Genomic DNA, 27051 nt, shown 5'->3' on the forward strand with positions numbered 1-27051 from the left:
CGGATCAGACCCCCAACTCTCGTCAGCTCGCCGCAAGAACCCTACGGTGGTTCGGCTACTTAATTCACATGCCAGCAGAAGCACCCGCCGGCACACTCTTCAATTTTGATCCCTCTGTATATGGCTAGAAGCGCCCCCGTGGAAGACCCCGGTTCAGATGGAGGGACAGCCTTACCCAGAGCCTCTCCATGATCGGTACTAATCTCCAAGAAGCAGTCACAGTTGCGCAGGGCCGTTTGGAATGGAGGCGAAGAGTCACATCTCTCTCTACAATGGACCACCAGCAGGAAGTTTAAGTAAGTAAGTAAATAAAGAGAAAATAAGACAAATAAGAGAATTTCGTATTAGAGGTCTAGCAAATTCCCACGGTACAAAATATCCCCTGGAAAGTTCTCCCCGTGGAAGATCCTCCCAACAGAAAATCAATCCTCTCCTCTCCCAACCGAAAAATATATCCATTCTTCCCAATAACAAATACTATAGCCTACGTAAACAACGACCTTTCCCCAGGGGCTGAACGGGGGGGGGGGAGTCATGTTATCTCTAAAGACATAGATATTGAGTCTTTCAACTATGCTGAACAATATGGCTATCTCAAAATGTTTATCGAATGACTCTGGTGAAAAAAGGACCGTGGGAGGGTAATTAGGTGCATTCCAAACTTTTTGGTCACTTAAAAGGTCACTAGAACTTTTAATTTGCATTCGAATGAGTCCTTTCTAGATATTCCAGGAACATTTGTTCGATACTATTGGTTCGATTCGATACTATAAAGATCCATGATCTTTTTTTGGCCAAAAATGCAAAATTCCACATTTTTGAAGATGGGAGCTTGAAGCGTCTACTGTAGGGTTCTCTGATACGCTGAATCTGATGGTGAGATTTTCATGAAGATTCCTTGACTCTTGAGGGCGTTTACCCCCTTTTTGAAAAATCAGGCAAATTTTCTCAGGTTCGTAGCTTTGATGGGTAGAATTAAACTTAATGAATCTTTTATATTTGGAATCAGCATAATAAGTCAATTCTTTTGATATATTTATTGATATCATAGTTCCGTTTTTTCGAGTTTCGGTTAATATTGAGCCGTGTCGCTCCTTATTTATAGTTCGTTATCACGAACTTTTTGATTTTTTTACTCCCCCATGGTTTAGACCAAATAGCCGAGTCCCTTCACCATCTACAATCTCAGGCTAACAACGTTCACTCGTCCACCAACCTCTTCGGGATGGCCATCAACACCTCAAAAACGAAAGCCATGCTTTGCTCACGCAAGTTCGATTCACAGGTAAATCTCAGTCTTCAGCTTGGTGGAGATGCCATTGAGTGGGTGGAAGGCTTCACCTACCTTGGGAGCTTACTTACTTCTGGTAACAACCAACTCAAAGACATCAAGAAACCCCTGACACTTGCGAACTCCAGTTTTAAAGCTCTGATGCCCATCTGGAGGAATAAGAACTTAACAACAACTCTCAAAACGAGACTCTTCTACTCCCTCATTATTCCGATCGCCATCTATGCCTGTGAATCCTGGACGCTTAAAACAGACGATCAGTGCCGCCTAGCTGCCTTTGAAACTAAATGTCTACGACGCATCGCTGGTATCACCTGCCACGACAGAATCTCCAACTCCAAGCTTCTCCATAATCTGAAAGTCAAATTTACAATGGACAAAATAAAACTACAACAACTCAAATGGCTTGGACCTACCCAACGCATGGGTAGCACTCGTCTCCCGAAGATAACCTTCGATGGACGAGTACACGGCTCTCGCCCCAGAGGTCGCCCTCCGATGAGATGGAAAGAAAACTTCTCACCCTACAACCTGCCACAACTCTGCCGTCTGTCCAATAACATAAGAACCTACAGGAGGCATATCAATGAACTGGTTAAAGAAGAGGCCCCAAAACGACCTTCAAGGACGGATGGGACATAAGTCAAGTCAAGTAAGTCAAGGTTTGACATATCATCAAAAGACAAAGATTTTATTTCCACTCCATAGTTGAGATTCGATTCCACCCATCTTCCGAATTAAATTTTTAAATCTTATGTATAGGTTTTTTTTAGATTAAAAATACGATACCAATTGGTGGAAAATTGTTGTAAAAGGACAATTTTCCCACTTTTTAAGCAATTTTATATTCTTTTCTAAGAAAAAGTTCAAGCAATATAATAATTCTGACTCGTTGAATGAATAGATCAGAGACTAGTGAATTCAATGATACAAGGGTCCAATCCATTTCGTGTAAGTTACGGCTGCAGGCTTGTCGCAATATCGCTTGTTTCGAAGAGGACACATACCAAGGCTAAACAAATACTAGACAAAGAATCAGCAAGGAAGCAATAATACAGCACCATTATAGTAGAATAGACGATGTGTGAAATATGTAGATCTCTTTTACTCTTTTAGTTAATTCTCTTAAAACTACGAACAAACACTAACTCCCAACGAAGAGCAGAGCTCGCAAAGAAAGAATTAATCAAATTAATTCTGGTGACTAGCAAGGAATCCATTAATCTTCTTTAAGGGTGAGACGGATTGGAAAAACAGTCAACTATTATGCAAAAATACAGTTACTAGCCATAGAAAAAAAATCCCTGTTTACCCATCTGTTAAAAAAAAAGAAAAAAAGGGTATAATTTAGCTTTTGTCCGTCCTGTTTCGTTTAAACCTTTTGTTTCTCGTATAAAAACAAAAACAAAAAACAGCAATGCCTCCCTCATGGTAACTAGTGAGCATTTCTTTATTGCACCTACTTCAAATATAGATTCCGTTCTGACTATAAACATTCCGTCATCATAGCGTGAACTGTGTATCGCTTTTCAATGACCGTTTGAACGATGAGAGTGAGTTTTACCACTGTCTTTGAACTTATTAAAGCCTTTAGGTTCTATAGGCATTTGGGCAAATACCTTTGAACAAACCTCAAAGAAATGCCCCCCCCCACCTAGGGATAGTTTAGTATTCAAAAGATTAAAGAAAAAAGGTTATTTTGCAGATAAATTACAGACTGTTAGAAAATAAGGATTGATTGTTACATTTTAAAAAGATTTGGGAACACGGTGGAAACCAAAAACAGTGTTTTAAAGCCATCCCTCTGCGTATTTTCTCAATGGACATACTTTTTTTTATATTCAATTCAGTGTTAAGGCTTATATAGCTTATAACCAATTCTGAAGACAGATTATCGATACAGGCAAACATAGCAGTTCTACCCATACGTGGTCTAAATCACATCGAGTTTCGCGATGTCGTTATACTTACACTTATGTCGAGTAACTTGAGGTTTTTCTAACTATGTCTTTTCTCTCCCGTTTATTTCAGGCTAAGTTTCCCCTTAAGAAGGGAGACTAAGTATACCTAAGTATACTCTGGGAAGACTAATTAAGACTAAGTATTTATATAGCTTTTAGCCAGTTCTTATGGCCGACTATCTATACAGGCAATCATAGGCATCCTACCAATAGGTACTCTTAAATCATTAGTTTCTCAATTTGATTTTACCGACATTTATGTCTAGTAACTTAAGGGTTTTCTAGCTACGTCTTTTCTCCTCTGTTTATTTCTGGCTAAGTCTCTCTATAAAAGAGAAACTAAGTATAGTTTAGAGAGACTATCTAAGACTAAGTATTTCTATAACTTATAAGCAATTCTTAAGACAGAGTACCGACATAGGCAGTCATAGCAATTTTACCCATAGGTACTCTAAATTATATAGTTACTCTCACTAGGTCTCTTCTACCCTGTTTTTTTCCGACTAAATCTCTCAATAAGAGAGAGACTAAGTATACCTAGGTGTGCTTTAGAGAGAATGAATAAGACTAAGTATTTAAGCCTATAGCTTATAACCAATTCTCAAGATAGATTATCGAAGTAGGCGATCATAACAATTCTACCCATAGGTACTTTAAATAACATCGAGTTTCGCGAAGTAATTTTACCGATATTTATGTGTGGTACCTTAAGGCCTTTATAACTAACCGTAAGAGAGAGGTTAAATTTACCTGTGCAAGTTCTCTGGTGGCTCTTCGTTCTCAATTGTTGTTTCTTGTATCAAAGATTGACTCATTACCGTACTGGATCTAACTGCAGTTTTCTTCTTTGAGCCCTCTCTTGCGGCCTTAAGGGGATCGTAGCTTTTCCGTCTTTTCCAATTTTGAAATTCTGTCTCCTTATTATTCAAAGTGGAATTGCTGCGCCTGGATTCATTACCACTTTGCGGTCGCGGTTTTGTCTTATTTATAGCCTAAAGAAAAGATAGAATAAACATATTATATTTGTTATTAAAAAAAATACTATTTTTTTTTTTTTACAAAATTCACTTTTTATAAAAATACGATATTCATCCGTTATGTTTTTACAAGTCCTGTCTAAAATACTTTCACTTTTTAGTAAACCAGAAGTAGCAAGTTGTCCAAACGACTGTTAATTAGCACAAATATTGGAGCTTCTTTTGAAAAAAAGTCAAACTGCCCAAGAACATGGCAGAAATTTCAAAACACATCAAGCATTAACGTAAATAATTTCGTAACTCATGAAAGCTAGTTTCTACTGAAAATGGTATCACAGAAATGAAAAATGATTTGAAATATTAAATGAAATGAATCAAGCGAAGTGAAATTTTAAATCACAGTTAGCAAACATTCATTTTTTGGGCCAGTAAGAAAACTTCAATGTAAAAGATATAGTACATTGTGTAAAGAAAAATAACACCAAGCTGTTTTTAGGACATGGGAGATTTAGGTTAAAGTAGTAAACAACAAAAGCACGAAGAACAATAGGGAAATATTTTTGCAAGACAGTGAAGATAATTTGAATGAATATTTCGGCCCTATGTCGAAGGGCCGTCCTCAGCAAGACAAAAATATATAAAATAAAAAAGACTGACAACAACATGCAACAAATAAAACCAAAAATTAAAATTTTTTCAAAGCAATCCCAGCATCCTTACTTCAGCGAAGTTCAACCAGGACTGATAAAAAGTGCGGTAAAACAAGGCGATTCAATGAGATGAAAGAAAAATAATTTAAAAACACTTTCTTATTGCTAATCCAGCCTTTTTGGCAGCTAACCTCAAGGGTCTTTTTATGACCGGTTCTGTGTTAATGTCTATTGTTTTTTTTTAAATATTTTGTAAGATCATTTTTAATTATATTTGTCTATAGAGCATTTAGTGTATATTCCCCCAAAGTCCCTATTTAAGGAAATATTATTATTAATCTTAAGTCTGATTTCAATGGCTTCTCGGACTACCTGTTTTATGCTAAGGTCATTGCTAATAAGGGCGGACTCATCAAAAAGAATATTGTGGCTAGCAAAAAGAAATTTGAATGAAATATTCGTTCAAATTATCTCTACTGTCTTGCAAAAAGATTTCCCTATTGTTCTTCGTGCTTTTGTTGTTTGTTATGGAAAGGCAGTGTGGTCTTCGTCGCTATTTTTGGTGAAAGTAGTCCTAGATTACAAATATAGCCATTCATTCAAAACGTTAACTCGTAACATGCATAATGTCATATTCCTCATATTAGTATAAATAAGAAGTTTTCCGCCATGAGGGAGAGCGAATACCAAATTTTCAATATCAAACTTTAATTATAAAAATACAGCATATTGTGTAAAGTAAATTTTAAAGTAAAGTTTAATAGACGATTTAGGTGAAAATGGTCTTAGATTGCAAAGATGAATACATTATTATAAAACACATTTTATGAATACATTACAAACGCACTAATACATTATTATAAGAAAAATACTGATAAGTTTTTCTGTTTCGTATACTTCAGTAGATATTCAACTATCAGTAAATCATAATTTTTTTAAAAGTTTTCTCTGTAAATTCAAAGCACTTAACTTGTAACACACATACTGTCATATTTCTCATATACTATTAGCACGATAAAAAGTGCTTCGTCATGAGGAACAGCTGATACCGAATTTTATATTTACAACTTTTAGGAGTAAATTCAGCCTCTTAAGTTATGCTGCGATCCACTATTAGACAGACTCACACCCTACCAAATGCCTAAGACAAAACCAAAATGAACACTAGCTGAAATAAATTTGTGTAAAAATAGCGAACAGTTAGCCTGAACAAGGCTGAATTATGAACTTCTACACTGACCATGGTTCAATAGGCTATAAAATTTCACAGTCTCTTGTCTCTAAACTTGTTTTCGATTTGCTTATATTATTTTGTCTTTAACTCTATTTGCCAAAAAAAGGAGAGGGGCTTCAAAGTCAATGAAAGAGGAGAAGTTAGCCCATGAACATAATATTTCGTTTTTAAGAGAAACGACCGTCTTCAACGGAGGAATTATCTTAACTTAGTCTCTATGTAACGATTCTATACAAACTAAGCGGTTGTATTATTTATTTTAATTTATTCCTTTTCTTTTGCTTTTTCAAATAGTACACATATACATATACTTTCAAAGATAGTAGTGCATATAGATGGATTATGAAAAAGTAAGTAAAATAAAAATCGTGATTATCTTTAAATTTAGAAATGTATCTTATATGTTACTTCTACAATTTTAAGCAACCTCTATATATATCCATATACGAAAAAGATCAAAGTGTCAGGCAAAACCCTTTAGTTTTCTATCATAAAAATATCAATGGAAAACTAAAGCTTCTGAAAATTTGATAAATTATATTTACTGCCCCTAGGATAATGGTTAAAACCAGTCTTATTAATGACTTGTTTTTGGAATGCTTACTTGTCATACTCATATAGTTACGGCTAAAGAACCATTAATATTGTTGCTAATCCTTCCTGATATTCCTTTGTACTACTGTTATTCCTTCCTATTGTTACTATTCCTTTCTGAAGTATCATACTCAAAGCTACGGAATCGTTGCTATTCCTACCTGATATTCTTCGTATTTATGCTATTCCTTTCTGAGATATCATATTCATGGCTACGGCTACGAAACCGTTTCTATTCCTTCCTGATATTCCTTCGTATTGATGCTATTCCGTCCTGAGATATCAAACTAATGGCTACGGCTACGGAACCGTTGTTATTCTTTCCTGATATTCCTTCGTATTCCTGCTATTCCTTCTTGATATATTATGTTAATGGCTACGGCTACAGAACCGTTGCTATGCCTTCCTGAGATATCATATTCATGGCTATTATCACTGAAATGTTGCTATTCCTTTCTGAATTTTACTCCTTCCCATTGTTGTTATTCCTTCCTGGTATTCCTTCGTATTGGTGCCTTTCCTTCCTGATATATAATATTTATGGCTACAGCTACGGAACCGTTGCTACTCCTTTCTGAGTTTTATCCCTTCCTATTGTTGCTACTCTTTCTTGAGATATCAGTTTTCAATATAAGTAATAATAATCCCAGGTTGGTTTGTTTATAAATATTTGCTTAGCTTATAAATATTTTCAGAGGATATAGTGCTTCTGAACCACTCTGAAAAATTTCTCATTAACAGACAGTTTCTTTCGGCTCCATAAATTTTAAGCTTGAAGCTTCAAAAATACAACTAAAAGAACAACTGACGTACAAATAACAGTTCAATAAAGAAAATCCTTTAATTCAACAGTGAAACACAACAAAAATCTCTGGATATTTCGGTTACATATACAGTGGTCGTCTTCAGCAGATAAACTCTATTTGCTGAAGTTTAACTTCTGAAGACGGCCACTGTATATGTGATCGGAACATCCAGAGCATTTCTGTTTGTTTCACTGTCAAATAAAAGGATTTATCCCTATTCAACTTGTTATTTGTACATTGAAAATGAATAACTAAATTACCTGGGATGGTGTGTACGGTTTTGATTGTGGCGCCTTCAGACTATATCTCCCGCCATCATTTCTCGAAAAACTTGAACTAACCGCAGTTGGTGGCTGAGGCTGCGACTTAGTAAGCATCCTTGCTGGAGGTTTTGATAGCCTATCAAGCCTTGACAGAGGCTTACTCTCACTCTTTTGAATAATATTGCTAATAATGTTCTTATATCCAGCATCACTACTACTGCAGCTTGACGCAACGCTTCGAGAGTCATCATTATCTTGAGCTTCATTTTTCGACTCGATGATGTAAGAAGTCTGTCTTGCAGTTTTGACGTCATATTTGGCACTGTTTACATTATTTTTCTTTTCAACGGTCGAAATTCTTTCAAATGATACATCGTCAATGAATGAATCATATGTCGGTTTTGTGCGTCGAGATTCGTTCGAAAGTTGACGCTCAGTTTGACGACGGGTCGTTCGGGCGTCAACACTAGTGCTCCTTGGAAAACTAGAATGCTGAAAAACAAGTTCACGATGTATTTTAAAAAGTGAAAGTAAATATTTCTTGAAGTAACATTAAAATGTTAAACACTTTACTATTTTTCTTCTTTCCAGAAATATCACTGAGGAGCGGGACAGCAGAAAAATTCGGCTTCATTCGTAACGTAAAACTGGGTTGAAATATTAGAGATGTTTTGGACACTAAAATAGCGCATGTTTTTATCTGAAATTAACGTATTTTTTTATTTTTACAAAAAGTATGATATTCCTACATGAGAGAATTTTGACCTCTCATGAAAAACTATAGTGACCAGATTCGTTCAGAAGCATAACAGAACATACAAAATATAACAGAATACACAAATATGTCCCAGGTTCCCATTAACTGGATAGAAAGATCTCATATTCTGCATAAATAGAATAAAATATTTTACCAGTAAAAATTTTCTGCTGATTTTACCACAAGAACCACTGGCTATTCCAGAACTTTTTATCTTTTTACGTGCTACGACCTTCCTGCCAACCCTACATAACAAAGTTTGGAGGCCTATCTAATAAGGTCTACATACTTGTTAGGTCAATAATTACTTAGAAGTTTTTGAATTTGTGGGAACACTTTCCTTTTCACTAGTATTAGTATGTTAACACTCTGAAAATAAGTCAAGAATTGTTTCTAAGTAAGAGTTTTCAAACAGGACTAGCTTCTAACAAAAATATTTACAGCTTCTAGTTAAAAACTAGCTTCTATCAAAAAGGTTCGCTATGCAGCCGTTCAATTGAGAGCCAACATGATACCGACTAGGCATATGAAAGATGACTGATGGCTCAATCTGGATGCACATGATGCCTGTGGCGGTACAGTAGCAACTAAGGTCTAAGATAAGGTCCTACGTAGATGTAAAAATAAAATCGGACATAAACCATATCTTTAATAGAAGTTCAGTTATAGAAATCACAAAATTCAACAGTAAAAAAATGTGAAGTTTTTTTCAATTTTAGTTGAGGCATTTTTCCGGGAGACTATCTGTCTTGACTTTATATTCAATTAGCCATGGCTTGATGGCAACTTGATTGACATCATTTTTATACAATCCTGAAAAAGGCTTATACCAGCTTTGACTCTCGCTCAGAATATATATGTCTTGGCTTTACCTCCAATTAGCCATGACTTGATGACAACTTGATTTTAATTCGAAAATCAACGGATTATTCAGCACATTATTCCGTTCTCTATGTGTTTAAATAAAGCACAACCAGTAATTTTGATCCTTTTTGGCGACCAATGCGATCAAATGTGCCATCAAAAATGATTCCTCGCTAAATGATTCTAGAGCTACTTTCACAAAGAAAGCTCCCTCACTCTGATAATATGGTGCATGCTTTAAAAGACATCGAAAATTAAAGGCCAAGAAAATGGCTACTTCATCAGGATAGTGTAGTAGGCGTTACATGAAATGTTTTTTTTTTAATGGCAATTTTTTCTGAAACAATTTTAAAAAATAGAAAAGTTTCAAATCAAGTGAATTCCTGATAATGATCACTATAGAAGAATATTAGATAGTTCATATCAAAGGCAAAATTCCGCTGGAAGGGAAGAAATACAATATATTTGGTACTTCGAGAATTTAGTCCATTAGTCGATTTTCACTTGGTTTTACGCACCAATTTAGCGACTAACTCCACAATTACAACTCCACAACTCCACACACTTTTCCTTGTTCAGTGTTGGCGAGGGTTACTACTGACGTTTGTCATTAAACTGGAGCAAAAATCAAACTGGAATACCGCCAACTCGAATTTATTAGTGATTTGGATTCTGAAAGTATTACAGTATTGTCAGTGCTTTCACTATCCCCTAGTTTCAAGGTTTCCACCGAATGAAAATTGGGTTCCCCAAAATCTTCCCAAAACCAACGGTCGTAACTATAAAAACATTAACACAAAATACAAATCGTTAATTTTTATTAATGTTAATTTTCGGGAAGATTTCAGAGAACCCAATTTTCTCAGGCGAAATTCGGAGAAACCCAAGAAAATTCGAGGATCGTGGAAGCACTGAATATACTATACTGAATATACCATCAATAAATTTACTCTATTTTACTGATATTATAACTAATAGTAAGCGTATACGATAAATTCACATCTAAATGATGATGCAATTAAATATCCAATTTCTAAAGAGGAAGTACGACGCTTTTCAAAGAATTTTGGCCAAGCCCAAGTAAATGGAAAATTGCTTTTGCTTTGAACAGTATAAAAGACTCCTGATAAAAGAACAAAAAATACCACTATCTCTACAACAAGAATGGAATAAATTATCACTTATTTTAAATTTACAACCGCACCTGTTCGCTAGATTTGACACCTGAATGCACATGAATAGGTACCTATTACTTTTTATTCTTCTGCTTATTATTATTATTGCTTTGTTCATGTTCATAGGAGAAAAAAATTGATTAAATTCAAGGCTTTATTTCTTTATTGAATATGTTCTCTTAGTCCACATATAATTTTTGAAAAATAAATAGATAAAATGCACCAGTTAAGTCGACATAAGTCGAACTCATCATCAACCAAGATACGCACTTAGATACGTTTATTTTAATTTTTTTGCATGTTAAAAGTAGAGCTTTCGGGTCGGAGTCAGGGTTGATTCTTATTTCCTTATTCTTTTCTTTTTTAAGACACATTTTGACGAATTATTTCAAACCTGATAAATCAGCCCTTTCAAAAGATGAGAAGCTCAAAGCAGGTTCCTTGAGCTCAATTTAGGCAGTACATGTATTTATTTAAGTTTCAGTTTCAGAACGCAAACTTCACTAAACCTCGTCAAATATCGTTGTCCATTGGAGAGGAAAGGGGCAGTGATAGATACTTCAAAAAGACCTTTGAAAAAGACAGAACATAGTATAGGCTCCAGATCCTTAACCAATTTACAAGATTGTAAAATGCCCCTCTTCTAAAAAATTACGAAATATTCCTCTATAATTTCCGTAGCAATCAGAGTATAATTTATAATTTAATAATAATAATAAGTATATATAATTATATAATAATTATATATAATAATAATTATATATAATAATAAGTATAAATAATAATAAGTATCTACCGTATAATAATAATAAGTATTTATAATTTAATTTAATAATAAATAAGTATAATTTCCGTAGCAATCAGAGTTGGCTTTTCTAAAATTACAATTTGGAGCCGCAAGCGAAAGACTCAGGTCTTTGGAGAAAAATTGGAATAAATCATTAAGTAACTCAACAGCTGTGGTTCAAAACGCCACTTTTCTCCAGCTGAAAACAAAGCAGAACGTACCAGGACGTTCAGCTCCACTCGATGCCTGCTGGCATCATAATTTTCTTTGGACCCACCCTTGTTTGAGGTGGTTACAATCGAACATGGCTGATATCCCGGCCATTAGATATAGGTACACCCAGTTCTACTTATATATCACACCATTCTAAATTCATTTTTGATTACTCAAATAAATAAATTCAGTGGTGCCCACCTTCCAATTGGTATTCTAGAAAGTGACCAAGGATGCCAAAAGTTGGCTTGCTCCTGTGTCATTCCATACAACGGAATTGAAATGCTCTTAAACAACGCGAAATTAACAATAATTAAAACGGTTATCTTTTGTAGTTTAAAGAAGGAAATCTACTGAATATTTCAAATATAATAAAAAAATAAATCTGAAAAAATTACACTTACGAGGACTATTCAGTAGCTTAAATTTTGTAAAAAAAAAAAGAAATGAAGAAGACCTTTCTTTTTATCAAATAAGTTTTGAAAGAACTGAAACTGAATGAAAATGTTCAGTTGAAAGGTAAAAATCCTTTCACATACACAATGGCGCCTTAGCTTATTGATTTTATCATTATAAACCCAATCAGGGACGTACGCAGTGGGGGGCCTCCGGCCCCCCCGAAATCTCAGGATTTTTTTTCATTTTCCCATAAATTTCTGATTTTTCTCACAGAATAATGGGTTTGAAGGATTTGGCCCCCCCCCCGAAAAAAATTTCCTGCGTACGTGCCTGAACCCAATATATAAAAAAACGAGATTTTTCTATAAATTTAAAGGGAGAATTTGAACCTCAGAAGCCGGTATAAATTAGCATTTATAAGGTATAAAACATAAAACAACTGGAAATGAATACGAATTAAGAAATCAAACCTAAAACAAACTGAAATAATGTAGTTTATTTTGTAATTTATTGAAAACTAAATAGCTTGCTTAAATTGAATATATTGTTTAGCCAATTCATTGCATAAAAAATTGGAATATATGTATTTGAGGGAAGAAATATTGAAGGAAATAATAGGAATTTTAAATATTAAAACTAATCTAATTGTCAGAAATGGTTTCACATCCGATTTTCCCCTTGGAAACTTGAATAGAATTCTTTTATTTGTTTATTTTCAATATCGCTGTCATTAGAGCACAAAAGGCAGTGCAGCGTTAAGGAAGGCTTGAGGAGGTAGCGGTTCATTTTTACTTATTGAAACTTTTGTTCAATTTAAGTTTAGCTTTATTATTCATTGCATAGCTTAATAGACTGCGAATATCAAAATACCCAGGTACCAAAGGACCTGAGTGAGACTAGTTTTCTGTTAATGAGACCGATTATTGTTACAAGTTCAATTGCTATTCTATGACTTAAACATCATAAAGTCAGAAATTTATCTGGTATACCCTTTTCCACAAAACAGAAAATTGTAAAACCAAAGGGATCTACTCAGAACATTTGAGAAAGTTAAGACTTAATTATATGTACACTGCAGCAGTGTGTACAACCCTAACAATACAATTGCAGGAAAGGGCCAGGGAAATGTTACGTGCAGTTGTTTGTTTTACCGTTACTACCAGAACAGTCAACAGTAGGAAATACGATCAAAGTGGCGCGAGAACTCCCGTAATCCGTTACTCCTCTGCCTAGCTTGTGATTTTGAAGATTTTTGAGGTGGGCGACTGGATTTCGTATCTTGTTTGTATTTAGTAGCCTATATTAGTAGGTTTAATATGCCGTATTTATTGTTGGGATTTTTTTCTTCCTAGCTCTTTCCTGGCCATTAAGCCTTGCGGGGAGACTATGTTGAAGCTGATCTTTGTTTTGTGAATTTATTGTTATTAATTTGTGTTATTATATTATTGTGAAGCGGAAGACACTCTTTTCTTAAAAGAAACAAAAAGTGAAAGAAAATTCCAGTAATCCTTTTTTTTGCAAAGGAGCATGGGATTTTACTAAAAAACTATATTTTAGGAGAGAGAGACAACTTTTCGTTTCTTTTAAGATTGAAAAGTAGTAAGGCTTATCTTCCAGGACCAACAATACAATCATTCTAGTCAATACTATTACACATATAAAGATGTCCACATGACGAGAAACCCAGCGTTTTCTGCTTCTCAGTGGCGTCCATCGCGGTTGGGGAGCAAGGGCCCACCTATATCTCATCGTGGATTTTGAAAATACCTTTTTTGGGGTATTTTCGTTGAAAAATAACTTTTTAGGGGTATTTTTATTAAAAAAACTGAAAAAAAACAGATATGCCCCCTAAATATTGACAAATACACTAACCCCCCCCGCTTAGTTTTGTGAATTGACGCCAACACTGCTGTTTACTTAGAAAATAAACTTTAAAAACAAGTGGCAGTTCCCAGAAGGAATGGGCGATAGAACTAGACCTGCTACTCCTTCTATTACGGCTTTGAAAATTGCCACCAATCAAAGCAACAGCTAAATACACAGAAATTCCATTAAAGCCCACCATTTTCCACTTAGGCCTATCTTCAAAAATTTGCAAAGACACAGATAAGATATTGTATCATCAGGCGGATACGCCGACCATTATGATAAAAAGTTCCCAAATAATTCCATTATAACGCAATTCCCATATCAATTCAAAATATTCACCTTTTCGCGGTGCATCCTTCTCACAACGAAGATTAGAAAAAACTGAAATTCTAAGGCCAAGCATTAATGCATGATAACAAAGTTACATGCAAATCCACAACTTCCTTTTAAGATAGGAATCTGGAAGCTTTTTCAACTGGCACGGAAAAATAGTCAACAACGCCTCTCATTTATAACTTCTTAATCCAACTACCTAATAAAAAAACTGATATACAACTAGAAACTTTTAAATATTTAGTAATGTTTGGTAAAATTCTAGATGATGGGCTTAGTGCTATTTTCAAAAGTAGTTGAGCAAGGTATATGAGACTTAAAGGAATAGATCCGGAGCATAAATTATGCCCCTAGTATGTATTTTGAAGCATCTCCATACATTGGAGCATTGTTTTTTGGTACATTGTTTTTTGAAACATCTACATACATTGTTTCCCTTTCCAAAGAGCACAGGTGTATGACGAACTTAGATAAACCTTACGATATAAAAGTGAAACTTTCAGAAGCGTATCTTAAGAACAAACGAGGCTAAAGGGGAGTGTTTTGACCCACATAGTTTTTCTAAATCCTGATGTATAAGGTTTTAAAGATTTCGTGAAAATGCATGTTGTATTTGAAAAAAAAAAAAAAAAAAGCTTACAGGCTCACTCAAATCATTGGAGCTATGCTTTTAACATTTAGACACCAATGAAGGTGTTGAAAATAAAATTCCCGATTTTTTGTTTTTGTACAGAAGGAGTGTATATAGGATTCTGAAAAAAAAAGGTTAACAGAGCATAAGTTTGACCCTGAATCAATTCCTGAAAATTCTAGTTGCCTAAATCCAAGGCCATACCCAGGGAGGGGTACAGGGTTTGACCCCCCCCCCCCCCCCGAAATGTTTGTCTTACACGTAGAAACGTAACAAAAATTGGCATGAACAAATTTTTTATGCGTTTTTTGAGGCTTTTTTGTGTAACCCCCCCCCCCCCCGAAAAAAGATTCTTGTGTAAAACACATCCCGAAAAAAAATCCTGGGTATGACCCTGCCAAAATCATTACTTCCCAAAATAACGAAAAGCTCATCTTGACGTATTTTGATGTACTTGGTGCTTTAAGGAAAAACAAGTTAAAAATAGAAACAGGCCTAAAACAACAGCGTTTCCCGTCTAACACTATTGATTTTATACCTTATTTCCTGTCGGACTATCTCCGTCTGAACTTCTTCCTTTTGCGGGAATTACAGGAAGCCTTCGTCTCGGTTTCTCTTCCTCGAAACTATCGTTGTCTGGAGACCAGACTCGTTCGTTAGAAACTTTTCGTGCAAGGTGTGGAGAGGGTAGTGGTGACGAGCTGACTGAACTCTGTCGGCTGCTTTTCACTGGACTGACATCTCTAGAGGTCGTTCGTGTTCTTTCTCTGACGGATCCGCGGGGATCTAATGGTGGTTTCCCACTAACATTTGTATTCTGTAAAGCCGTTTTAGCTGCCCAATCACTCACCCAGCGAGATGTCTGAAAAAGTTGACAGTCGCGTCATATAACAAACAGAACAATAAATATAAATTTATTTCTGCTACAGAGGAGCCTATGCAAAATCCAATTTTTTATTGTAGGGTATGGCAAGGTAGGTCCAAATACCAACAGAGCATAGAGCATAAAACCACGCGATTCGAGGTAAGGGCAAACTAAAAGAAACTCTAATTCCATAATCTTTAGCGGATTGAAATGAAAAGGCTTTGGAGGCTTAAATCCTGACACAGTTTTCGCGGAAATTATTGTTTTTGAGCAAGGCAGCTTTTTTTCTTAAGAGGTGAGAAAAATTTTAAAGAAAACTTTCGCTGAAACTCCGCAAAAGCGATAGGTTTTGCGGATGCACTTAGTTCTTCCTAAATCCTACTTCTTTTCCCAATGACCAAGTCAATCCAAGGCGAGACACTGTTGCCAATGGCATATTTTTTTTTACGGTGGTTTCCTGAAACAAGTTTTTGAGGTTGTTTCTATGAAAGGTCCAAAAATTTCAAAACTAGACTTAAGTTAAAGGATAAATACTATTACTACTACTAATAACTCGCCGCAGAACCAAGCCGCCTGAGACCGACAAAGCTATGCACGCTCTTCCATCCCGATCTATTCAAAGCCTCTCTCTTTACACCCTCCCAGGACGTTCCCATTTCCCTTAAATCTTTCCTCGCGACATCCTCCCACCCAAACCGAGGACGACCTGCTCTTCGTTTAGCCCTAGACGGTTCGCCGAAAAGGACAATCTTTGGCAATCTGTCATCTTCCATCCGCAGAACGTTTAGAAATGATAAATACTAAGATAGTAACTGTAAAGAAGATAGTAAAAATCCAAAACACAGCCAATAAATATGACAATAAAAATTACCCAAAATCTTAAGCCTAGAACTAAAACAAAGAATCAACACGGGAAAAAACATGAATAGGAAGAAACAAAATTACTATATCTAGTTATAAATCACAAACAGTCCCAACCCCGGTTTGATATTTATAGAAGTAGAAAAATTATTTAATCATGCAATGAAAATCGCAATATTACACACAAGGCTATTTTTCAAAATCAGAAGACTTCGAGCAAGTCAACGGTTAGTGACTAAGAAAAAAAAACTTCTGAAAATTCCAAACAGTAATTTTTAAACGTTTGGTTATCTTTTTCTCCTCCACACGATGTATGTTTTTTTTATCGTTTTCTTGACAGGTCATAGTACTTTTGGTCCAACTACAGGGACATGGTTAAGTCGACATTTATAGATACTGTAGGCAGTAGCGTAGCTAAGGAAGAGGGATACACTTGTCACCGGGTGCAAAACCTGTTGAGGTCCGTTTAGATATATTTCATGAAAGACAGACCGCTTGCTTTGTTAAAAGAGGACAGGGGGGGGGGGGGCTGAAAATGGCAATATCCTCCGGGCCTCAAAAACCAACCTATGTCTATGCCTGCAGAACCCTTTAAAGCTTTACGCGACGGATCAACCACTGGTTTGAGTGTTTCATGGGGGTATGCCACCCAAAGCTATTTGGAGTTTGCAGCATGACATCTAGGTTCACTCAAATAACAACTAAACAGCAGCTCAACAACAGCCAAAACTAATACAAGAAGCAACGTTATCAACTTACCAAGTCTAGTGCATTACAACGTGATATTACATCGGTTTGTTCAGTGCAAAGCGAATGCGAACGCCTTGCCTTCGAGGAATAGCCCATAAAGAAACCAACAATCTTTGACGCTACACTATCAGGGTTGCCACCCCTAGTGATTTATCACTATTTTTAATGATTTTTTATGTTGGCTAAAAAATGCTAAATCAGCACATAATCACCAGATTATTGAAGAAAATCACCAAATCAACAAAAATCACCAAAATATATGATTTTTTCACCGGGCGGCAACCCTGTTGACTAGAGTTAAAATATAGATAAACAGTAACTTTGGAGCTGCAGGTACTTTTGCAATCAATGCCAAATAAGAGCTGTTTATTAATGAGTTATTCGTCCCAGTTTGCCGCTTCCAAAAAAGGAACGGTTTAAATGAATCTATAATTGCTATGCACCGGAAATTCAAAATACAATTAATGTCAGTTCTTGCCTAATTAGTTCTTCTTTTAAAAAATATGTTTTCTCTTTACTTGATATCACTCTATAGATAACAATAAAATATCAGCCAAAGCATAGTTAACAAAGAACAAAGTAAAGATATACCCTCCCTCCGATACCTAGTTGGGCGTGGGAGAGGGGAAGAGGCCAAAAACACGAGGAAAGTGTATTAACATCAATATCCTAAAATTTGCTTGGCTAGAGAAGGGGATCATCAGTTAAATCTGAGGCAGATTCTCACCCCCCCCCCCAAGATTATGGAAAACATTTTTTTATATTTTCATTAAAAATTGAAAAATTCTTGTCCCAACTACGTTTTCATAAACCGTTGCCCCTGCATACCAATACACACTAAGTGCGCATGAACGGCTTGTAAAAGGATTCCACTTTTAATCCATTTGCCAATAAAATAACGCCATTCAATCACATTTTAGAGGAATCCATGAAAAAACGAGGAAAAAATCAATTCTAAGATAAACTAAAATGTGTATTAAGTTTTACTCAAGACGAAAGGGACTATATCAAGTGCATTCAGATGCGATTTCGGTTCAAAAACATCGATGCTTGAAGTTGGGGTCCTGAACCTAAAATTGTGACCCAGGGTCCTGACACTAGAATCTATGGTTCTAGAGTCCTGACCAAGGCCGTGTTTATGATTTTTGTTCGGGGGAGGGGGGGGGGGGGTGAGGAGAGGGTCACCTTCACGAAACGCATCATAGTCCGGGGGCCACTAAAGCGTATCTCGTTTATTTCTGAATTGAGATGGTCAGAAAGACATAGTCAGTTTGACAATAGTTTCCGACTATATCGACCACACTGAATCCGAATTTGGTGGTGGCAAAGTTGGAGATCACGGCTTGACCTTGTAAAAGCAAAAAAACACCCTTTTTAGGCCTATAAAACGTGTACAGACTGTTTTTTTTTTCTAAGGTTGTACCACTGCGATTTAGTGGCGCGACATCTCATTTTGGTTCTAATATGGTCTTCTCATAGAATATGTTAAATTTTTTCCGGATATCTTGTATAGCCCAGGAGCTATAGGCTAATATTTATTAATTTCGCCCGAAAATCTCAAAATTCAAAGGTTCATTTTCAACTAAACGACGTATCTCGGACCTTTCTATAATTTTTGTGTTTTTCATTCTTTTCCAGAAATTACCTTCCGTATTTAGCTTCACATTGCCGTAAACTTCAAAGCTTAAACTGTTCGGTAAAGCCGCCTAGAATTTTTCGAAAAAGTATAGGCCAAAAAATATATGCAAAAATACATTTTTCCAAAATGATGATATGACACATCTTTTATGGTAGAATTTAACACCAAATCTGAATATGAACTTTACTTTTCAACCAAATAACAACTTTTTTTTTTTGGTGTTAATTCAAATTGTATTTACAATGCTGACTGATTTTCAGTCTATTTGCTGATAAGAATGGGACAGTAACAGTCTCCCTACAAATCCTAAGCCAAGAACCTGCCCTGGTCATCTTCAAAGATTGCCCTCTGTTAAGCCAACCTTTTAATATAGTTGTGAAAGATTAAGTGACTGTGAGTGTTTGAAAACAGATCACTTAAGATGTCATCTTTGTTGTTCGGTAAATTTTGCAAAACATTTCTGAAAAGAAAAACAGTCCTTGGTGACTCAAAACTCACTTCCAGAGATATTAGTGACTTCAGTGACGTTCCAATTCAGCCCATATTTGTGGCCTAGGCGCTCTGTAGGTATATTCCAACCAATCTCATAGATACCACTGTTCTTGACTCCAGCGCAGAATTGCCCAGTTTCAAATTATTTTATGCAAGCCAGATAGAGAGTGAAGTGATACCTATTACTCGTATCGGATACCTACCAGCCATACCAAGTCCTCCATCTAATCCAGCAGTTGTTGAAGAGGCAATAAACATTATGCATCGTACAGCTCGCGCGCTGAAGTTACCTCATACTGTAATAACGTGTGACCAAGCTATCTACGAGATCATTATCGCATTAAAAAAGAAACAACCTGAAGCATTCAGTGATGCTATTCCAAGAATGGGTGGATTGCATCTGTGTATGAACTTCCTTGGTGTGATTGGGTACCTCAAGAAAGGCTCGGGACTTGAAGAAATCTTTAGTAAGGCTGGCATCTTACTCTCTGAAACTGCTAAAAAAGCTGTGACTGGAAAACCCTATTACAGGTGTATGGAGGCTCACATCATCGCAGTAGAGGCATTGTATAGAGTATATTGGAATGCTCTTGAGCAGTATTACATTGAATCAGACAAAGAAGCAAGTACTTTTGATGAGCTGTCAGATTTAATGTCTGCTTTCGTGAATTGCGGAGGCTCCTTTGACAACCTAGACATACACTTGGAATCTATGAAGTCTTTGATGAACCAGTTCAACAAGTCGCGTGACAAAAACCTTACAACGAAGTTGTGGATGGAGTAGGCTATGTGAATCTTGTGCTGACTCTTCTCCAGTTCATGATGGCAGCGCGTGGTGGAGACTGGGAAGTTCATATTATGGGTGTAACCCTCATGTTGCCGTATTTAACAGCTGCAGGGCATTATAAGTACACTGCGTGCCTACTCCAGTATTTGAGTGACATGAAAACCTTGCCACCTAGCTTGCATGATATCTTTGTCAAAGGACTATACAACGTGAAGCGGAAAAATTGCAAGATGAATTGTGGTTCCTCAGATCATACACTGGAATCCAGACTCAACCTTGAATCAAAACAAAAGGGAGGAATAAAGGGAATCACACTGAACTCAATGGCAGTTGCCAAGTGGACTACCACCATACCATTCTGTGCTGAGGATTCCTCTGCCCTTTATCGACTTGCTGGAATTGAGAGCGTGAGTGAATTTGATGGTGAAGGAAGCAAAAATGGAACTTTTGAGAAGCGCCGAGAAAACCTTCTCAGTAATTTGGTCTCTGTTGTCGAAGACCATATTGATCCCTTTACATGCGATGAGGAATCATTGGTGAATATCATTTCAAATCAAGTCACTGATGAAGCAGTGGCAAAGAGCCCGCTGAGTGCACGTGCTAGTGGTTCAAAAGCATTGGAAGCATACTTCGATGGAAAACCCAACCCCTTTTCTAAGGTTAAAATAAAGACTATGGATTGCGAAACAAAACAGGCCAAACTTTCAATGACCAAGACCGGCAGCAGCGTTTATGCTGAATTGGAAGCTGTTAAAAGGATTTTGGTTACTGTTGGCACTAGTCAAGGATCTACGCTTGAGATACTAAGTAAGATTCTACCACACGAACTTTTGCCCTACGCCCCAGCAATATTTGAAGCAGTAGCTAGTGAACGTATTAAACTTCGATCGGGTACGAAGTCAAGTTTTCTCGAGTTCATTCGCACTTCTGCAAGTTTAGAAAGTTGGCCTAGCAAAGTACCGATTAACACGGTCACGGGAACTGGCGTGAAGGTACATTTCATGCCGTTAATTCGGTCGCAAGTGCCATACAAGACCGAAACCGTTGAGGCATTTTCGAAACGAATCCTTGCAAGGCTCTTATATTTACTCCCAAAATTTACAACCGAGCTGCATATTATAGCTGATTGGTATAACGGAGTGTTCGGCCTTGTAAACATTTCCGGGAATCCTATTGTTCTAAAAGACAGTAGTGGATGTCATGAGCGGAGAGGAAATACAGTGACGAAGAGTTTTATCGTTACTAAGAGCATGGTGCTAGAAAACTGGGATATTTTGCTTATGCAGGCAGACAATAAGGCAAGACTTATCGAATGTGTTATTGAATTGTGGAGCCATGTCTGTCTTTTTGAATTAAGATTTACCGTTTACCTCTCTAGGGGATTCAGTGACAGAATGAAGGTGCTAAAACTGGTCCCATCCAAAAATTACTTTAGATCCGAACCCGGACTACGAAGCTAACTTGTGCAGCACACATGAAGAAGCAGACACGCGTGTTGCTCTCCATGTTGCCGAATGCTACAGAAATGGATGTTCCCAAGTAATTGTTGAAGCGAATGACACAGACATTGTTGTCATTTTGTTACAGAACTATCGCGGAATATTCCTCTGCAGGTGTGAGGTGTGAGGCTATGAACCCGAGCTCTACGTTCAGTTCCGTGACAAAGTCTTTCCGATCCAAAAAATTGTGAATAGAACATCGTGGGCTGTTGTGGAGTCAATAGGGCTGCTACATTGCATTAGTGGATGTGATACGGTCAGTTTTTTCTTCTCGAAGGGCAAAAAACCATTTGCTACATCTGCTGTTATATCACAGCTCATTCAAGAAATTGCTGATCTTACACTGAAAGTGAGGAGTGATATCAAAAACATCATTATGTACGAGCCCCAAATCTTGCGTATCTGTACGAAATTGGCTGTATCGGTATATAGCAAAAAACAGTCCGAATTTGATTCTCTCAATGACCTCCGAATTCATTTATTTGCCAGAAAAAAGAACTTGAACAGCTTACCCCCAACAGATGGTTCTTTCGTATATCACGTCAAGAGAGCTATACTTCAGTGGAGCATTATTCTTCAGGCTGTGATTCCTAAGCCTTGTGTCTTCAACCCATTTGAGTTTCGCTGTGCCCATCACGACATTTTAGGAGTCAGTCCAGTGACTTCAGCGCTGACCCCCTGGCCTCCATCTGCCAACAAGGCTTCAACCTTTTGTACTGTAAAACTGTGTGTGGTAAAAAGTGCCGTTGTTTGGGGATAAAGCCATGCGGCATTCTTTGCGCATGTGGTGCCGACAGTGACGATTCGGACGAGGATTAGCGGGATTTTTTTGGTATATTTGAGGAAAACCGTTGGGATGTGCGGGAATTGTATTTTGACATGCTTTACCTATAGCTTTACTAATTTAATTTCAACACAAGTATTTTTATATAGATGTACAGTACTTAAAATAATAAACACTCTTTAATCATGTTACCGGTTTAAGCTTTCAGCTTCTGTCGAGCATGATTCTTCCGTGTCCGTTTACTACCTTGCAAAGCTTCGATGGTTCATTATAATCTGAATTTACAACTATATTTGGAAGAAAATCAGAGCTTATATCAAATTAAATAGAATATAGCAACTAAAGTTGAAACATGACTAAGTCAACATTACCCTTGGACTCGGCTTAAAAATTTGGCATAAAAACATGTCCTGCAATACCATTTATCCCAAAAATTTTTTTTAGGCCTACAAATAAGTAATTAGCCTATAACAAACGAAGGTAAGATTGGGCTGCAAACTAAAGTTCATATTCAGATTTGGCGTTATATTCTAGTATAAAAGATGTGTCACATCATCATTTTGGAAAAATGTATTTTTGCATATATTTTTTGGCCTACACTTTTTCAAAAAATTCTAGACGGCTCCACCGAACAGTTTAAGCTTTGAACTTTACGGCAATGTGAAGCTAAATACGAAAGGTAAATGCTGGAAAAGAATGAGCAACCGAAAATTATTAGAAAGGTCCGAGATACGATGTTTAGTTGAAAATGAACCTTTGAATTTTAAGATTTTCGGGTAAAATTAATAAATATTAGCCTATAGCTCCTGGGCTATACAAGATATCGGAAAAAATTTAACATATTCTATGAGAAGACCATATTAGGACCAAAATGAGATGTCGCACCACTAAATCGGAGCGGTACAACCTTAGAAAAAAATAAACAGTCTGTACACGTTTTATAGGCCTAAAAAGGGTGTTTTTTTTGCTTTTACAAGGTCAAGCCGTGATCTCCAGCTTTGCCACCACCCATATTCGGATTCAGCGTTGTCGATATAGTCGGAAACTATTGTCAAACTGACTGTGTCTTTCTGACCACCTAGTTGTCACATTATAGCGGTCTGGCCCCCGGACTATCAGAGATTTGCTTATATATATTTTCATTACTTTTTTACGAGTTCGAAAAAAATTCTGGGGAGGGGGTTCGAAACCGGTAACCCCGCCTCTGGATACTGTCTTGCCCAGAGCCCTGAAAAATTTTCAATAGCTATGCATAATTTTGGCTGATATTTAGGATCTTTTTCCAACTTCTTTATGTTAAAATCAGAGTTTATAAATAATACAGAGGGCCAATCACGTGATTTTTATTGCACCAATGCACTTTTTCTTAAAAGGCCCGGAGATTTCAAGCCGATCATTGCAAAAAGCTTGTGTTTACCACTAAAGTTTGTAGTATTCACTCATGTTAAAATGGTGAAGTATTGTTGGTGTAAAATTGGTGTAAAAATTCTAATGGATATCCTTGCCTCTTATTTCCCATATTTGATAATAAAATAGCTTTGAAGTGTCAAGTGCCGAATGTGTCAAATTACAAATAATACCGGTGGCGGATCAAAAAGGGGGGGAGGGGGAGGGGAGCCCCCCCCTCCCTAACGTAGTCTAAAGCAGCGTAATTTACTTAATTTAAGCAAGTTCGCCTTAATTAAACTTGCTCTTGACGCAAGTTTATCGGATCAACCTATTTTGTGCCCCCCCCCCCCAAAAAAAATCCTGGATCCGCCCCTGCACAATACAATTTTATTATATTTTTTGGAGTCTCTGAGGGTTTATGTTTCACTTCAGTGGAGTGCTTTACTTTGTAAATCAATATTGTATGTTTACTAAGTTTATCTACTATTAACTAACATCGTCAGTCCAAATCCATCTTAAGCTAGAACTATACGTGTGAACCTTCCTAAAAGGCTAGCTGTAATGAGTTTCTCCAGTGCAAAAGTTTCTAATGTTACACAACGAGCGTTGGCCCTCTATTATATTTTATATCTTTATGGTTAAATCCCTTTGATCTCCCTTTCCCATTTTTGGAAGTAACCGAGCTATTCAAAAGCCAATACAATTAACTGAACTGAAAATTTTATTTTGAGATGTAGTGTAAAAGTATTTGATTGACTTTGAAGGGCTAGACAAAACTTCCCCAATATATGAATTAAATAAACTAAAGTGACAAGAAACATCTTGGATATTGAATAAAAAAAAAACATTTTTGTTCAATCAGTTCTATCAACTTGCGGTTCATACTTCTTCCCACCGATGTCTCAAGGTTTTTACAATTTTAAATGTTGTTTTCCACATTTCTAACCTCGTGTATGGGTGCATCAAAGGTTACCCTCCACCCAACCAATTCCTACGTAGGCTCATCTCCAACCTAAAATTTACTTCCAAAACATACTCAATATTCATAATACTTCGTAGCTATTTTTTCTGCCTGATGATTGATACATCATAATCGAAGCTAAAAATGTAATTATTTTCTTTCTCAATTTTTTTCCATTATTTACTTTATTCAGTTGATTGATTCGGTAACTGAAGCAGTTAATTATTGACAGGCTATCATCAGGGGTAAAGGCTATATAATAATTTCTTATCTCCAAATTATTGGGAGGCAACTGCCCCCTTGCCCCCCCCCCCAACGACACCCCTGGCTGTCATTAAGGATAAACAAAAAGATAGCAACTTACTTTGAGTCCATCTTCACAATCAGGACTACAATCTGAACTATCCGTTCCTTTCACATTGAATACACGATCAATATCTTTTCTTGATTTCTCCACCTCCGGACTGTCTACATCAATTGTATATGTTCCAGACTCACTTACTTTATCCTCACTTACATCACCAACATTATAGTCATTCTCGACTTCACTCGATGAAATATCAGGTGGTTCGATAATCGGCTGCTTATTTTGACCTTTCCTATTCGCTGTCTTTTTCTCCTCTGATGCCTTTTCTATTATTTGTTCTTTCCTTTGTGGTGCCTTTCTAGTGATTTGAGGGGATGGAGTAATTTTGCGAATTGTTTTTTGGGTCGGAGGAGATGGTGATCGTTCTTTTAAATTGAGGAGACGCTCTCTTGTTGGTGGAGATGATGAGGCTTTTCCTTTCTGATTAGCAAGATTAATATCTGGAAAGAATAATATTTCCAAGAGATTAGTTAAAGTTAGTTTTTATGAAATTTTAAGAGTGATTCTGGTGCTTCTGCCAATTTTCCTGTCTTATAAAAGATCGATTCTGACCCTTGAGACCCATTAACGATCAGATTCTACAAATACCGAAATTAGAAAATTCTGAACAGTGGCACCAATGCACAGAAGCTGGGGATGGGGAGAGGCAAAAATATATATTTTTCAAAATCTAGAGGAAATTTTGTTGTTTCTTTTAATTTTTTTTTTTTTTTATGGAAGAACCAGAAAGATCAATTTTTCAACGATAAAAACGAAAAAGAACATTTTCAAAATTTAGGGGGTGGTAGAATATTCAAAGGAGGGACAACACCATCCCCCCTCCAGTGACTACTCATTCCGAAGTCCGGTATGAGCTGATGCTAGTTATCAGAATTTACCGTTCGCGATGGACAATTTAAACACTGAAATCAACTAGTGCCGTAATTATCCCACGTCTTTGTCTTTTGTCAGGTTTCATACAGTTCTTCTTTCTTTTGTCGAGCGAATGTTTTTGAGCTCTGACGAGCTCCAGGTTTTGTTTGCACTCTTTCTCTATCTGTGCAAGGTTTGGGCATTAACCAATCAGAAAATTCTATGAAAAATTCTGATTGGCTTGGCCTTAACTAGGTTATCGATTAAACTTCAGTTTGAGCTCGATCCAGTTCTGGAAGCTAGCTAAATCTCTATTGTGAACATTTTTGGTTTCAACTGACTTCCAAGATCAGCGCTAAACAAATCTCGGTATTAGTAAAATCTCATTGTAAATGGGCCTTTAGCAGAAACCTGCTAAAGACGGGTTTTCGCAATCTGTAAAATCTACAGAGCTCGAAAACCATCTCACAAATTGATAAAAAATTTGAAAAAGATTCACTTTCAATTATTCATAACGCTCAGCTTTTTTCACACAAGACATGGATTGAGTACCAGATCCAACTTAGAACTACAGATAAAATAGAGAGCCCTAAAACAGAGGTGCTCAGCTAGATTCTTAATTTCTCATAGCATTTGATCTGCGACGTTCATACATTTGCTACGTTCTTAAAAATACATCAGAGGCAGCGCATAAGCGCTGCCCTAGTAATAATATATAATAACAAATAGCATTAATTAATTAATTACCAAAAGTCCACAGACCAAACATAAGGGCATTCGCATAAACCCATAATTTTACACATAAACTATTACATCAAAATTCAGAGTATATTACTACAAAATTCTTCATTCCTTTTTCAGAACTATTTTCAAGCTTTGAAGATTTTCCAAGCTGTGAATAGAGTTTATTCGAATATTCCTTGGAGAAACTTAGCGCCATCTGTCTCTGGCCCGAAGTACTACACTGGTGTTGTTAGTATTTTATCGAACAATTGCACGCA

The 27051-nt window shown here is 36.5% G+C and overlaps 1 protein-coding gene across 7 annotated transcripts in view; it reads right to left on the reverse strand.

Moving 5' to 3' along the window:
• LOC148951400 (uncharacterized) overlaps window positions 1–27051 on the reverse strand; it is a 218272-nt gene that overhangs the window by 76954 nt on the left and 114267 nt on the right. For all 7 annotated transcript variants that reach the window (XM_089090845.1, XM_089090846.1, XM_089090844.1 and 4 more), the window contains 4 exons: window positions 25196–25638; window positions 15343–15666; window positions 7774–8268; window positions 4003–4244 (listed from right to left, as the gene is read on the reverse strand). In XM_089090845.1, coding sequence (XP_088946971.1) covers window positions 4003–4244; window positions 7774–8268; window positions 15343–15666; window positions 25196–25638 — 1504 coding nt within the window. The remainder of the gene's footprint in view (window positions 1–4002; window positions 4245–7773; window positions 8269–15342; window positions 15667–25195; window positions 25639–27051) is intronic.

This window comes from Artemia sp. Qi Xiang Cuo, chromosome 6 (genome assembly GCF_049724085.1).
Source record: "Artemia sp. Qi Xiang Cuo chromosome 6, ASM4972408v1, whole genome shotgun sequence".
NCBI lineage: Eukaryota > Metazoa > Arthropoda > Branchiopoda > Anostraca > Artemiidae > Artemia > Artemia sp. Qi Xiang Cuo.